A 14,655-nucleotide genomic window follows, 5' to 3' on the forward strand; every position below is an offset into this window, starting at 1 on the left:
CACTCTCCAGGGCACCATGGTTTGAGTTACTAGTTTCACAAAGGCTGAGGAGGGTGGCAGCATCAACAGTCCTAGACAAACAAAACAGCAACAGAAAGAAAAGTGCAAGTGCCCCGTGCTGGCAGTGGGGCCTGTTGAATGCCAACTCTGTTACTGAGCGAGATTTTCAGAGGACCCAGCAAAACGCAGCAGGAGAGAGCCAGGGTTACTTTGGAAGAGTTGCTGTTTTTCATTGACCCACATTCTGACCATCAATGAGCAGGTGATGTGGCTGACCTGCTCACAGTTAATGATCACCCCTGCCAAGGCCACCAGGGCTCCCCTGCACATGACCTCACCAAGAAGACTTTGCGTTATCAACAAAGAGCCACGTGCCCAATCGGGAGACAGATCTGCTGCCAAGGCGTAGCAAAGAGCAGGCGACAGACCAGAGTGTTTCTCGCTCCTGGCATGCTGACTGTCGCGGCAGACACGGCAGCGGCTGTGGGCTAAAGCTCAGGGCAGGCTGTGCGGGAAGTCGGTGGAGATCTGGGTCTGCGAACATGCTTGGTTTGTGGCCACGAGCGACGGGTGCCATTCACACTGGACTGGCGAGGCAACCCTCGGGGGAGAGAAACCTGCAGCTCTCCAGCAGTTGCTGGACTACATCTCCCATGATTGCTGACCATTGGTGATCCTGGCTTGGGCTGATGGGGATGAGGAGTCCAACCAGGGCCGGCCCACCCAAGAGACACATTGAGGCAGTTGCCTGAGGGTGGCAGGCTCTCGGCAGCTGGGAGGAGTGACAGAACCACCACCACTGCCTCCTCTACTGTGCATCTGCCACCCGATGGGTGGGCATACGGCAGAGGGTTGTGGGCAGGCACATGGCAGAGGTGGAGGAGGAGGCTGGGGCAGCATTTTCAGTTTTGCCTCTAGGAGCAAAACATCCTGGCTGGCCCAAACAACATCTGGGTAGCCAGCTGTTCCCCCATCAATGCAGCAAAGAGGACAATGGGTCTTCAGATGCATGCTCTGCATTGCCTTCCTTATGTTTCTTTAACTCACATCTCTGTGGCAAATGTCACTGTAATCAGCTGTCCTTACATTGGAAGTGGGTGGCTCTTGAAAGGTCACCTTTCTACCCTCCTTGGATACCTCCAGGTGCACCTGCACCAACAATTAGTGAAAGCTAATGGATGGACTGATTTCTCCATTGACTTGCAAGGGGGAGGAGAGGGAAGAGGCTGCACCCTCAGCAAGGGCTGCTGTAGAGAAGGATGAACACAGCTGCATCCCTCCCACTGGGGACCCAGTACTTGGTCCCCTCTCCCTCCCTGCCTGCTCAGCTTGTAAGATTTCACCAAGCCTTGAGCTCACAATCACAAGCATATCATTGCAACCCAAATGAACCAGAAATGTGTGTTTTAAAAATATGAGTGTCTCAAGAAGCTGCAGCCTACACAAAGCCACACTCTGCTTTTCCTGCCTTTGTGCACTATCAGCATCCACTCGCCCACCCACCCACCCACCCACCCAGAGAGAGAGAGAGAGAGAGAGAGAGAGAGAGAGAGAGAGAGAGTTCTGAATGCCACCAAAACCACATTTGCACAGTGACAATCTTTTGGCCAGCTCCAGAAACAAACCACAGTTACCCTCTCTAGAGGCTTGGTCTCACATCAGGGATCAAAGCAATGTAACGTTGCACATGCAAAAGGTTTTGCTGCAAGGACAGCATCCCTTTATTGGAGGGGAGCATGTCAAGTTGGATGGAGACTCAGCTCCAGGCATATATACATTGTCCTTGAAAGGAGCTCTTCAATCATCGAAAAACATCACAAGAAGATATTGTCTGGAAGCAAAGAGGGGGACCTGGCTCTGTCACTTTGCAACGTCAAGTCAGAACAGTCATACAACAGCCTCGAAAAGCTCCTTGAACAAGATTAGCTGGATACGGCACAGACCATCCAGTGGCAAGGCTGGTTACTGGTCAGTCTTCCTAGTAAACCAGCGCCCTCCAGATATTTTGAACTCCAACTCCCATCAGCCCTAGCATCATATGATCACGCCGGCTAAGGCTGATGGGAGTTGTAGTCCAAGATATCTGGAGGGCACCAGGTTGGAGGAAGGTTGGACGAACCACAAATGGGAACCTGGGTGGCTCAGCTATGGCAAGGAGAGACGCCACTTGAAGCAGTGCAAGACGAAACAGTTTGCAGCGAGGGGATAGTACAGCAGGGTTTAAAAACAACAATGGAAGAATTTTTTTAAAAATGAAAAGCCCAAGAGCCCACTAAGGTCAAGTGTAGTTAATGCACTGGGTGGTGATGAATCTGTGCTTTTGGCCAAGGCTACCAAGAAGCTGCTTCCTCCAGAGTGGCATGGAGAGAAAAGGTTAGATGGGAAGGTGGCTTCTTCCTGAAGCAAAACAGGTGGTGGGATGGAGAGAAAATAAAGTCCTGGGTTTAATTTCCATCTACGAGAACCTAGAGTAAGTGGGGCAGGTGGGGAACAGAAAAGCTTCTGCCAGAGACCCTGGTGGTCCTGGGCTGCACACAGCATCCCTCAATATAAGGCAGCTCCTTGTATTTCATGGAGTGATGAGCAACTACACTTTCTCTGCTGTGTTGAAAGAGGCTTTGCCACAGACCAAGCAAGCATCCCCAGGCCTGGTGCCCCTCATGTGGGCTGGTGTTGTCATCCAAAACATATGGAGAGCACCAGATGAGGACGAAGCCTTCCCAGGGAGAACAGTGCAGCTTCAAGGAGTGATCAGTCTTGGATGCTTTCAGTCTTATTTGCCAGGGTGAACCGGTTGGGGCAGAAGTGTTCCCCAGACGACTGGCCTGATGTGTTTCTGGTGATATGTATGAACACCCCTTTTTGGGAGCAGGTTGCAGAGCCCAGAGGGTAACCAGGACTAGCTGAGGCGAAAGAGCAAAGTGTCTTGGCCTGGGCAACTTTAGATACCTGCCAGGGGCGTCAAAAAATTCCCCAAGGAGAAGCCGTTCGGGGAATTGGTGCACAAACCTCCCTCCTCCCGTCCGGCCCTGTGATACAAATGTGCCGAACAGGATTTGCACGTGGTGATTTATACAAATAAATGCAAATTTTAAGCTGAAATTTTTCGGGGAATGGAAGCCCAAACTTCTTGCTCTTGCTGTCAGGGCTTACTCTGAGCTACCAGATACCGAACAGGATTTTCTGGGCCTGGTGCCCTATTTGTGGATTGGGTCGCACACAAATTAGGGTGGCGAGTGGGTATTGAGGTCTTGCCAGTACTGCAGTAGGCATTGTGTCCAGTTTCCCTATAAGCAAAGTTATAAAAAAAAAGTTTATGCTTTAAAAGAAGTGGGGAGAGAAAGGGTGGGAGATCCAGGGCTAAAAGCAACAACAAAAACCCCACAGGGATTCAGTGCCCTGGGCCATCCACTAACATGCCTGGCTTAGGGTTGGGTGGGCTGAAGGAATGCATGTCCTGAATGGAGGGGAGGAAAAAATCTGGTCCTTGGACAGTTTGTAGAAAGCCATGGACACCCAGAGGGTCCCACAGCCAGCTCCTATTTCCTGCCCTCTTGCATTCAGGTCCACAAGGGGGTGCCACAGAGATGTTTTCTCCAGCACCAGAAAGAGCACAAAGTGATGGTCCCTCATTCTCTCTCTCTCCAGCAGTTCCCAAGCCAAGCAGAGATGCAGCTCCCTCATCTTCTCTTGGCCACACCCAATGGCTGATAGGCTGTTGCATCACCAGGCAAGAGGCGGGGTCATCCTGGGGCTGCGCTGGGGCTCACCGCCAGCCTGCACATCGCTGAAGGCGCGCTGCGGGGAGAGAAGGAAGAGGCATGAGAGGCAGCCCTGGGGTTTCCCCAAAGACAAGACCAAGCAAAGAACACAAAAGAGAGTGTCCAACAAGGAAGGCCAGTGGCCACAAAAGGTAGCATGAAAATAATGCATTAAAAATATAATTGTATTATTTGTAAGTTGGAAACAAACCTCAAACTTGCTCATGAATTCGGCGAAAATGCCAAAGAATGCTTCAGAGGTTGTGACTTTGGAGTCCTCCCCAAAGAAAGACAGAACTTTGCCAAACTCATCCATGGCTCTGTGTTGGAGGTCACTCAGGGACTGGATGGTGGGATGAGCACTTTCCAGGAAGGCCTTGAGGAGGATGGCTAAGGAGGATAAACTCTGGGCTGCCAGGCCTTTGTCTCGATCCAGTACTTAAGAGGAGAACCACTGAACTGACCACAAGAAACAGACTCCAAGCAGCAGGTAAAGAATGCCCCCCCACTCCATTTATCCCAATTATGAGATAAAGAAAACAAACCCACAGCCATTTTATGCACAGGGGTGCACCTGGGAGCCCAGAAGTGTTGCTAAGCACTGAAAAGATTCATTCCATAAAACTTGCTTAAAATTAGCAAGTGCCAATTTATATGAACAGATGCAAATCTAGGCTTTTAAATGTCACAGGCAGCAGAAACCACCTAATTCCCCATCCAAATCACACTCACTCATTTCCTTGGTTAATTTGCACTCCACACTAAATCATTCCAGATTAGCTCCTCTTTAAATATTTCTCCCCCCACTTATTACTTCCAAATCATCTCCAGATAAAATCATTTCAGACTAATTTATTCACTCAAATTGATATCCTACCTAGGTATCAAGAGCAGCCCCAATTAAAATTCCCCCAAATTCAGAAATGCTTGGGGGCAATAGTGAAAAGGTTTTTTTGGGGGGGTCCATGCCCCAGGAGGGCTCCTGCTTACAAAGCCCCTGCAGGGGCCAAATGGATACGAATACACAGGGTCTGTTCACTATTTTGCAGGAGGAATTTGAGAGCACAACGTAGACTTGGGTTTGTGCAATTAAAAAGGATTGAATTGCTCTGTCTCCTCAGCACAACAAATCCACTCTGAAACTGAATACAGCATTTTGCGCTTCGGGAAGTGACAGAGAAATGCGCTGGGAAATGTGAGATAAACAAAGGGCTCATGGGAAGACACGCTGCAAGCAAATCAGGATGGAAGTGGGGGGAGCCTTGCGTGACCCTTGACAGGTGACTTCCCCTGATGCTGGCTGTGCGGCAATTCAGCAAGGAGACCAGGGACGTGGCAGCAAGGCCAGGCCGGGCTCCGGGGCACAGAGACCCCCGGTGACAGGCAGGGCAGAATGGGGATCCCTGTGTGTGCCCAGGGCTATAGCGCCCCTGCCGGCCACCCCCCCACGCTACACCCCTGGGCTGGAGGGGGTGTCCGCAGTACACTGGCCTTTTCAACCAAAGGATACATCCATCACTGTCGCAAACCTGTCCTCCGGGGAATCCCCCATGTTCTGGCAGGCAACCTCAATCTCAGCAATGGTGGTGTGGAGGTCGTGGAGGTCAGCCATTAATGTTCTCTGGTTCACTGAGGAGGAAAAAGAAGTAGAGAGAAGAGGATTCTGACAGATACGTCCCCTTCTTTCCTTTTTTCATATATAAAAATATATTTTTATTTAGTTTTACATAACAAATTTAAATTCAAACACATCATTCACCTCTTCATTTAGAATTCTCTGAATCCTTTGATTTCCCTCCGCCCTTCCATGGTTACCATTATCAAACCCATAGCTGTCAACATTCCCTGAGGCTGATGGGAGTTGTCGTCTAAACCATCTGCAGAGCCCCTGTTACCAGATACTCCATCCTCGTCCGTTTTACCTTTGGCAGCATGTGGCACGGTGGGCAGGTCCTTGGCAAAGCCCAGGAGTTCTGGGAAATGTTGGCTAAGGGATTTGGCAAGAATGTGCAGGAAGGTGGATTTTCCATCAACAGTCTTGGTGGTATTCAGCTGGAAGAAAGCAAAGGAAAGGTGGGGGGTTGGAAATAAAGGCTGTCAGTGGAACTCCAGGCCACCAGGAACTCAGCCTGAGAATGTAGCTGACTTAGTGCAGGCATTTGCCACTGCAGCAAAGCTGCTAGTCCATGCAGGTGCAAAAGAATCATAGAACTAAAGCTGGAAGTGACCCAGAGGGTCATCCAGTCAAAACTCAGGGCAAGCAGGAATAAGAGGACAGGGCAGTTCCTGCCCCTTTGATTTGCTGGTGAAATGCACTGTGGTAATAATCTGCAACTATTTCATGAGCTGATTGTGATTTAAATGTGAAATGTTCTAAGGGTTTGTCTTTCCTTTTTGTTCTGAACCACAATGAGTTCCCTCTTTGGAAGAAGGGCGGGATATAAATTTCACAAGCAATTGTTGCACAGAGGTTGATGATTTCAGCAGATGAAACTTGCAAGGCAGGCTAGACCAGGGGAAATCCCTAGTCCTTCGCAGCTATTAAATGGGCACAAGCACCACCCTCTTCCCCATCTGGACTTCCAGTTGATGACTGTAGCACAGAGTATCTTGAAAGCGAATATTCTGCCCACACAGAAAGAAGCCTGAGGTTTCTACAAATGCACTCACCTCTCTCCATCCTCTGCCCAGGAAGCAAGAAGCATCACCCTGTTTGAGGACGCATACCAGCCCAGGCAAAAGCACTTGACCTGGTGAGAGGTGTGGCCTGGGGGTGCAGGGCGTGGCCTTGTGAAGTCCCAAGGGCCTGACAGATAGGCCTGGAGGGCCGCATTTTGGCCCCCAGGTCCAGGGACCACCACTCATGCCATCAGCCAAGAGAGAATGCCTCTCCCCTCGGAGGCCTCATTGAATCACAAAACTGTCAAGTTGGAAGGGACTCACCCCCTTGCAATTCAGAAATGCTCCTCCAACTCCACTTACCTCAGTGAGGAAGTTGATCTTAAAGCCGGTCGTTTTGTTGGTCTTCGGTTGCCCATGATTCAAGTAGTTGCCCATGGCCAGCACAAACTGTAAAGGGAATTGCTTGTGAGTAGCCAGTCAAAGGGGCCTCTTCTCTTCCCAACCTCGAGGTAGAACCTCTCACAACATGGTGCCCTTCAAACGCTTCAGACTACAACTCCCAGCAATCTCAGCAACCCAGAGTCATGCTGGCTGGGGCTGATGGGAGTTGTAGTCCAAACCACTGGGAGGAATTCAGGTTGGCAAAGGGTGGTCTACACAAGACCGAGATCCAATTCTGCACAATGCATCTTCATCGTCTTCACAAGTTGGACTGACTTCTGCTACACAAGGAGCTGAAAACACATCAGCTGCTTGAATCACCTTCCAGTCGACCCCCAGAGAGATTTCCCCACAGCACCAAGCATGCTGAATCCCACCAAGAATTTGTTCAAGGGAAGCTGGTCACAGAATTGTAGACTTGGAAGGGACTCAAGGGTCGTCTCGTCCAATCCCCTGCAATGCAGGATTCACAGCTGAAGACTCCCGACATGTGGTCATCCAACCGCTGCTCAGAAATGAAGGGGAATCCACCACCTTCCATGGTAGTCAGTTCAACTGTTGAATAGCTCTTGCTGTCCACCAGGGCAAGGTGGGGCAGAACCCTGCCATATTTTATCTGCACCCAAGATCCACACTATGGTTCAGGAGTCCTGTATACATAAATTTCTTATAGAATTATACAACTGTAGAGTTGGAAGGCACACACAGGGTCATCTAGTCCAACCCCCAGAGTCACAGATCCCCCAGAGTCCTTCCTGTCTATTTCTTTTGGTAAAAGCACTGGGAAATGACAGGTGCCTTTAGGTATTTGATGCTGACCTCTAGAAATACGGAACCTCTAGGTCCAAGTTTTTCTTCTCTGTTGCTTGGGGAAAGGGCCATAGCTCAGTGGGAGAGCATGTGCCTTGCATGAAGATTCTAGTTTCAGTCCTTGGTATCTCAAAGGATGACTGGCAAAGACTTCCTCTCCAAAACCCTGGAGAGCTGCTGCCAGTCAGTGCACACAACACTGACCTAGATGAACCAGTGCGTCTGATTCAATATACGGCAGCTTTCCATAGGCTTTTGTCTAAGAACTGCTTAAGCATACACTGATTTTTATTTTTATTTTGCAAAGGAGGATAATGTAAGAATAACCTGCTGGATCAGGACAGTGGCTCACCTAGTCCAGTGGCCAACCAGATGCCTCAATGGGAACATGAGAACAAGTGCACTCTTACTTCTCATGGTTTCCAGCCACTGGCGTTCAGAAGCATTGCTGTGTCCAACAGTAGAGGCAGAGCAGAGCCATTAAAGCTAATAGCCATCGATACCCCTCTCCTCTGTTAATTTGCCTAATGGTCTTTTAAACCCATCTAAATTGGTGGCCATCACTACTTCCTGTGGAAGGGAGTTCCACAGTTTAACTGCAAGAAAAATGACTTTAAAAACAAATCTGTCCTGCATCTTCCAACATTCAGCTTCATCAGATGCTTACAAGTTCCAGTGTTAAGAGAGAGGGAGAACAACCTTTCTCTCTCTCTGCTTTCTCTGGACCATGTAAAAAAAATTAAATTTCTATCACGTTGCCTCTTGCCTCTTGAAGGATGTTGCCTCTTGAAGGAGCATCTCCAACCACATCGTTCAGCCCAGACACTGAGGTCCAGCTCTGAGGGCCTTCTGGCGTTTCCCTCACTACGAGAAGTGAAGCTACAGAGAACCAGGCAGAGGGCCTTCTCTGTAGTGGCGCCCGCCCTGTGGAATGCCCTCCCACCAGATGTCAAGGAGGTAAGTAACTATATAACTTTTAGAAGACATATGAAGGCAGGCCTGCATGAGGAAGCTTTTCTTGTGTAATGTTTTATTATGTTTTTATATATGTTGGAAGCTGCCCAGAGCAGCTGGGGCAACCCAATCAGATGGGTGGGGTATAAATAATAAAATTAAGCTAAGTTACAGGTGGGTAGCCGTGTTGGTCTGCCATAGTCAAAACAAAAATCGAAAATTCTTTCTAGTAGCACCTTAGAGACCAACTGAGTTTGTTCCTGGTATGAGCTTTCGTGTGCATGCACACTTCTGAAGAAGTGTGCATGCACACGAAAGCTCATACCAGGAACAAACTCAGTTGGTCTCTAAGGTGCTACTAGAAAGAATTTTCAAAATTAAGCTAAGGAAGGCTGGGAAGAGACCCAGAAGAAAAGACCTCTGCCTCTGGTCACCTTCCATTCGCTGCGCTGTTGCCCCAACACTCCCTGCATTTGTGTGAGTTTCTAACCCCTCCCTTGGGTCAAAGATGAGCTTTATGTCTCCAGGAGTCCCAAGGGCAGACCAAGACGGGGATGCCACGTCTCGAACATAACTTTTGGGTTAATCAACAGCTGGCTGAGGACGCTGTGCTGTTAACCAGGCGTGATTCGTGGCCTCATCAGTGGGCGTGAAGAATCATTTGGGAACCCGCCAGGTCCTCTGGCCTCTTTTTCTCCCTTGGGGGGGCAAACTACACACTACAGGTGAACAAACACGTGTGGCGAAGCCCCAGAGCCACTCACCGTGGAAGGAAAACAGCTTGGGGAAGTGAGGATCTGGAGAAGGTAAGGTTGTTAGGAGCAGGGGTGCTTCACCCCTTCTGATGGGTGCCAGCAAATTGGGCAGCTTTAAATAAGGAACATTATTTAGTTATTTATTGCCCGACCTTCACCCAAAGGTTCCAGAATGGGTTACACGTTGCAGCATTAAAATACTATATTAAAAACCTTAATGTATTGGACTATGTGGAAATGGCAGAGTTGACAGCAACATTAAGAGATTGAAATAATGAACTTTTTATAGTAGAATGGAGGCCTTTTGTGAACTATTTGAAAAAAATAAACCAGTCAAATAAAATCATGGGCAGGATTCGAGATAGGAGCAGCGGAAGAAAAACGATAAAGCAATTGTATGAGGTGGGTTTCTGTAACAGAGGAGAGTTTGCTATATACTGTATTTTTCCGTGTATAACACACACACCGCCGTGTATAAGACGCCCCCTATTTTAGGGGACTCAGAATTAGAAAATGGGGGGAGATTGCCCCTGTGTATAAGATTACCCCCCTTTTTAACACAATTTTTTAGTAAAAAAAAAAAAAAAAACCTTGTCTTATACATGGAAAAGTACAGTAATGCAGTAGAAAAGGTCTTGAACAAAAATGCTGTGGAGGTTTGAGTGGGAAGTCAATACATGAAACAATGTAATTATTCAATTTGAAGTTAATTTATATATAAAATGGAAATTCAATAAAAAATTATAAAAAACTCCATATTAAAAACAATTTGAAGCTTCTTACAAACATAAAAATAAGATGTGTCCTAAAAACATACGCCTCCAGTCTCAAAAGCCAGGGTAAAGAGGCACATCTTCAGCATTCTCCAAACACTGTATAATGAAGGTGCCAGGCACACCTCTGTAGGGAAGGAGTTCCACAACTTAAGGGGCCACCATAGAGAAGGCTCTGTCCCACAATGCCACCCCCTGAGCCTCTGAGAGTGGAGGAGGAACACTGGAAGCTGCCACATACTTGGTCAGACCATGGTCCATCTAGCTCAGTATTGTCTGCACTGACTGGCAGTGGCTCGCCAGGGTCTCAGGTGGGAGATATTCCCTGCAGGTACTACCTGGAGGTCCTGCTGGGGATTGAACCTGGGACCTTCTGTATGTGAAACAGCTGCTCTACCACTGAGCTACAGCCCTTCCTCTCACATATAATATAGAGATTTTTATTTTTATTTTAGAAAGCGGGCTGGGTGGGGAGGTGGGGAAGGAGAGTGCACGCTAGCCAAAGGCTCCCTGGCTGCACCTGCATCCCGGCAAAGCTCAGCTGAAAAGAAAGGGGCATTTGGGACTGCATTTTTTTCCCTTCCCATGTCAAGGAGCAGTCCTTTGCACACACAAAAAAAATATGCACAATCACTCCAGGATTGCGCTTCTGATGCATTCCTTTGGCAGTTTTCTCAAAAGAAGCATTGGGAAAACATGGGTGGACCATTCTGGAGTAATAAAGATGCCCGGTAAGAAGTGAGTTTGCCCGTTTGCATTCTAAACGCCTGGAGTTGTGAAGCCCTGCCACCCCTGGAACCAGGAAGGAGAGAGGGAAGGAGCCACCAAACTCTGGCTGAGTGGGAAGCGGCTGCCCCCTGGTGGTGCACACTAGCAACAAAACCAACTCTCCTGACCTCTAAGATCTTGGCCAGCTTCTTGCTGTTCTTCAGCTCCAGGGAGGCATTGTAGATGCACTCATAGCTGGCTGTGAGCTCCTCCATCTTCTCCGGCAGGGTGGTCTTGAAGTGGAGGCTGCGCAGGCGCGTTTTGTAGTCGGGTACCAAAAGCATCTGGAAGAGGAAGGAGGCAGGGAACAGGGAGGGGAGTCCCCACTTTGTTCCACCATCTCTTTTCGCTACCACCAAAATTGTTGAGGTCTGGGCAGGGCAGAAAAAATTGCTTGGGGTGGGGGCTAGATCAGGCCCCTGAACCAAAGGCTAGCTGGCCCTCCTTTCAATTGACCCTCCCCACCTCTGCTTTATAGACGAAGTGACATGGGTGTTTAATAGAAACATATATTGGTTATCTCAAAGCCAGCAAGGATGGGTGGATCTATCAATTTCAGTTACTCATTTATCCAATCTTAAGTGTAGTTTTCTACTTTAGTTTGCAGAAATCCTCATGAAAATTCATCTGCAAATTTATCCTAACATATTTTTGCAAGGCAGTATTCCTTAATAGAGTGTGATTTTTGTATGTTATTTTCACTAACATACACCTTTAATGCAGGCTTTACCATAGCAAATGTGTTTTAGTACACGTTACTGGGCTGGAAAACAGGGCTGCAAAATTCAGAGAAGTGTGAATTTTGAAGGATAGCTGTGCTTTGGCTTGCACAACAGTTTCAGAAAACATGACACAGGCCTTTAACTGCAAGATGAATGGGATCCCCCTCCCAGTTCTTTGTCAGTGAGCTTCTCCAGACCTTAATGTCAGAAGGGAAGAGATCCAGCTTGGAAAGCATTTACAAGAGTCTCCAAACTGTTAGCATTTTGCAGGTGCACACTGCAAATTTAGATTTAGCCAATTAAAGCAGATTAAAGCATTCTGCTGCCGTTGTGCAAGAAATCTACCTGGGGAAAATAGACTGACTTTTTGTGGTTAAGAAATAATAGGGAAGTGCACTGAAAAGTGTGGGACAAGCAAATGATTGACAGAAATACATAGAAACACTAAGCAAATGAGCATGAATGTTCAATGTCATTTAACCTCCCCACAATCAATTAAGGATGAGTGCTCAATAGAGATCAGGTATGGCCTAACCTCTGCACCACTTTTGTGCAAGCAGATCCGGGTGAGTGCTCAGGAGCACCTGTGTGCTTATGTCTCACCTATGTGTGTTTTGAAGAACAGACAAATCTCACATGGTCTTTTGATGAACTACACACCTGACCTGAATCAGTTTATGGCCCGGTGGGTCACAGCCCCTCCCCCCATGCAGCTAGACTGACGCTCTCCCTCCTTGCCATGACACTGGGCCAACTTCCCTGCCTTTGTGTAGCACCTTGGTTTAGATGAGAGTTTCCCAGCTGTTTTTGGACTACAATGCCCATCACCCCTAGCTAGTAGGACCAGTGATCAGGGGTGATGGGAACTGTAGTCCAAAAACAGCTGGAGACCCAAGTTTGGGAAACCCTGGTTTAGACTATTGGTTCCCAAAGTGGACAGTAGTGCCCCGTGGAAGGTGGCAGTGGGATTAGCTAGGGGGTTGCTAAGAGGCAAAGGGGTGGCAGGAAGGTGCTGGAAGGGTAAATGACTATCAGACTTTGAAAAGCTGGGTTCACTGGATCAATCTCAACCACTTTGTTGCATTAATTAAATGAAATAGTTTGAATTGGATTTTGAATGCATGTGCATTTGTCTGTTGCTGTTCTGAATTTTATGGTGTTGTTATCTTCCTTAGTGGGTCATGCAAACTGCTATTCTGAAGACTGCTTTTTATAGGGTAGGCGGCACTGGGGATGCGTTTATGGGACCAAGGGGGCCTGAAAAGATTCGGGAACCACTGGCTTAGACTCACCTGCAGCACAAACTGGTCCGGCTCGCTGAGTTTGCTGAGGCTGCCCTGGTAATTGTGGTACTGCTCCACTTCCTCTGCGTCAGGCGCATAGAGCAGCAGCTGCTTGATGTGAGAAGCCTCCAGGCGGTCGCTCTCCATGGTCAAGAGGATTTGGCGCAGCTCGATGTGGGAGAGCTTCAGGTGGGCAATTAAGATGGCTGGACAGAGAAGAAGAGTGGGGTGGGCGCCCTGCCAAGGATTTCCAACCCAGAACCAACAGGCTGGGCCAGAACACAAGTGCACCCATGGAAAGGACAGGCAAATCTGCCCATCTCAGGTTCTCATTTTCTTCCCTGTCTTGTCCATTCCCCCCCCCCCATTTTCACACCAGGATTTGGGGGTGTTAGTCCTACTCACAGTAGGCCCCCTGAAGTTAGTAGGCCTGGCTAACTGAGACTCATTCATTTCAATGGGTCTACTTTGTGTAGGACTTAGAGGCCATGCTTTATTTTATATTTGTAAATCTGCATGGAAATACTTATGCATGCTGAAGTTTCAGGAAATATGCAGGTTTTTGCGTGCAATTTCCCCATATGCAGTCCATTTTGGTTATTTTCACGAATATGTGCATTTTTGTGCTCACTTTACCCTAACAGGCACAGTATATATTTGGTTGGCAAAGTGCATTGCAAAATTCAAGCAAGGGAGAACTGCACTGTGGGTGGTGCTTTGGTTTGGGAACCATGAATTAGGTTGGTTCCCTTTAAAAATGCAATCTGCCCACATTTCTTCCGCACCTTTAATGTTCTCCAACCCACAAGGGGAGCACCAGAAGGCCTTGCAGTGCTACTGGGGATTGGCACACCTAAAAATATCACAGTCCCCAGCCCCACCCCCTGAGTCCTGCCAAAAGAGACCCCAACAGGTGTTGGCTCAGACCTCTCTCTCTCTCTCTCTCTCTCTCTCTCTCTCTCTCTCGTTTACCTGCCTGCCTCTCGGCCCCTGGACCTGCTGCGTCCTTCACCAGGCGCTACTTACATGTGTTATAGGCCTTTTTGTGTGACAGAATCTCAACCACATCTTTCTTTTTCAAGGACTCTGGCAGGGGGCTCGGCTCTGGAAGAGAAACTGAAAGATTTAATCAGAGATAAGGACAGGGGTCGGAGGGATTCGGGAAAAGAGAGAGGAAAAAAGAAGCGGATGGGATGGAAACAAACGGAGCTTGCAGGGCTGGAAGTTTGCATGCTGGGTGGGGTTGGGTCCTTGAACTCCATCCTGAGCTTGCCCACCCCCGGCTGGAGAGAGAAGGACACTCGGCTGCAAAAAGCAAGACAAGACGTCAGATACACAGGAAATCCCAGACCCCTGTCCCGTCATGGCTCACCCACTCTTCTTCCTATTTCTCCACCTGGGGTTCTCGCGTGCAGTGCTTCTTCCTCAAGAGAGTCCACTCGGCTTCTCTCATTCGCCTGCCAAGCCTCTTCGCCATTGCTGTACCCCCACTAGCCCCCCGCTCCTTAGCAGAGAGGTAGTGCGGAATAAAATAACTTCTGGGGCTCCTTCAGGATTAGGGGCCCTGAAGCATAAGCTTCATTAGTTTCAGAGTACATCTGCCCTCCATTCATGCCATGCATAATTTTATAAATAGTAAAAGGTAAAGGTAAAGGACTGCTGGACAGTTAAGTCCAGCCAAAGGCAACTATGTGGTGCAGCGCTCATCTCACTTTCAGGCCGACGGAGCCGCTGTTTGTCCACAGACAGCTTTCTGAGTCTTTTGG

General features: G+C 48.4%; 1 protein-coding gene across 1 annotated transcript in view; it reads right to left on the bottom strand.

The window, feature by feature from the left end:
* Positions 1 to 3,539: 3,539 nt before the first annotated feature.
* GRID2IP (Grid2 interacting protein) overlaps positions 3,540 to 14,655 on the bottom strand; it is a 52,516-nt gene continuing 41,400 nt past the window's right edge. The window contains exons 15-22 of the mRNA XM_033167689.1: positions 13,916 to 13,993; positions 12,899 to 13,095; positions 11,013 to 11,168; positions 6,744 to 6,830; positions 5,684 to 5,813; positions 5,272 to 5,390; positions 3,973 to 4,137; positions 3,540 to 3,798 (exon numbers count right to left, since the gene is read on the bottom strand). Coding sequence (XP_033023580.1) covers positions 3,724 to 3,798; positions 3,973 to 4,137; positions 5,272 to 5,390; positions 5,684 to 5,813; positions 6,744 to 6,830; positions 11,013 to 11,168; positions 12,899 to 13,095; positions 13,916 to 13,993 — 1,007 coding nt within the window. The 3' untranslated portion in view covers positions 3,540 to 3,723. The remainder of the gene's footprint in view (positions 3,799 to 3,972; positions 4,138 to 5,271; positions 5,391 to 5,683; positions 5,814 to 6,743; positions 6,831 to 11,012; positions 11,169 to 12,898; positions 13,096 to 13,915; positions 13,994 to 14,655) is intronic.

This window comes from Lacerta agilis, chromosome 13 (assembly GCF_009819535.1).
Source record: "Lacerta agilis isolate rLacAgi1 chromosome 13, rLacAgi1.pri, whole genome shotgun sequence".
NCBI classification, from domain to species: Eukaryota; Metazoa; Chordata; class Lepidosauria; order Squamata; family Lacertidae; genus Lacerta; species Lacerta agilis.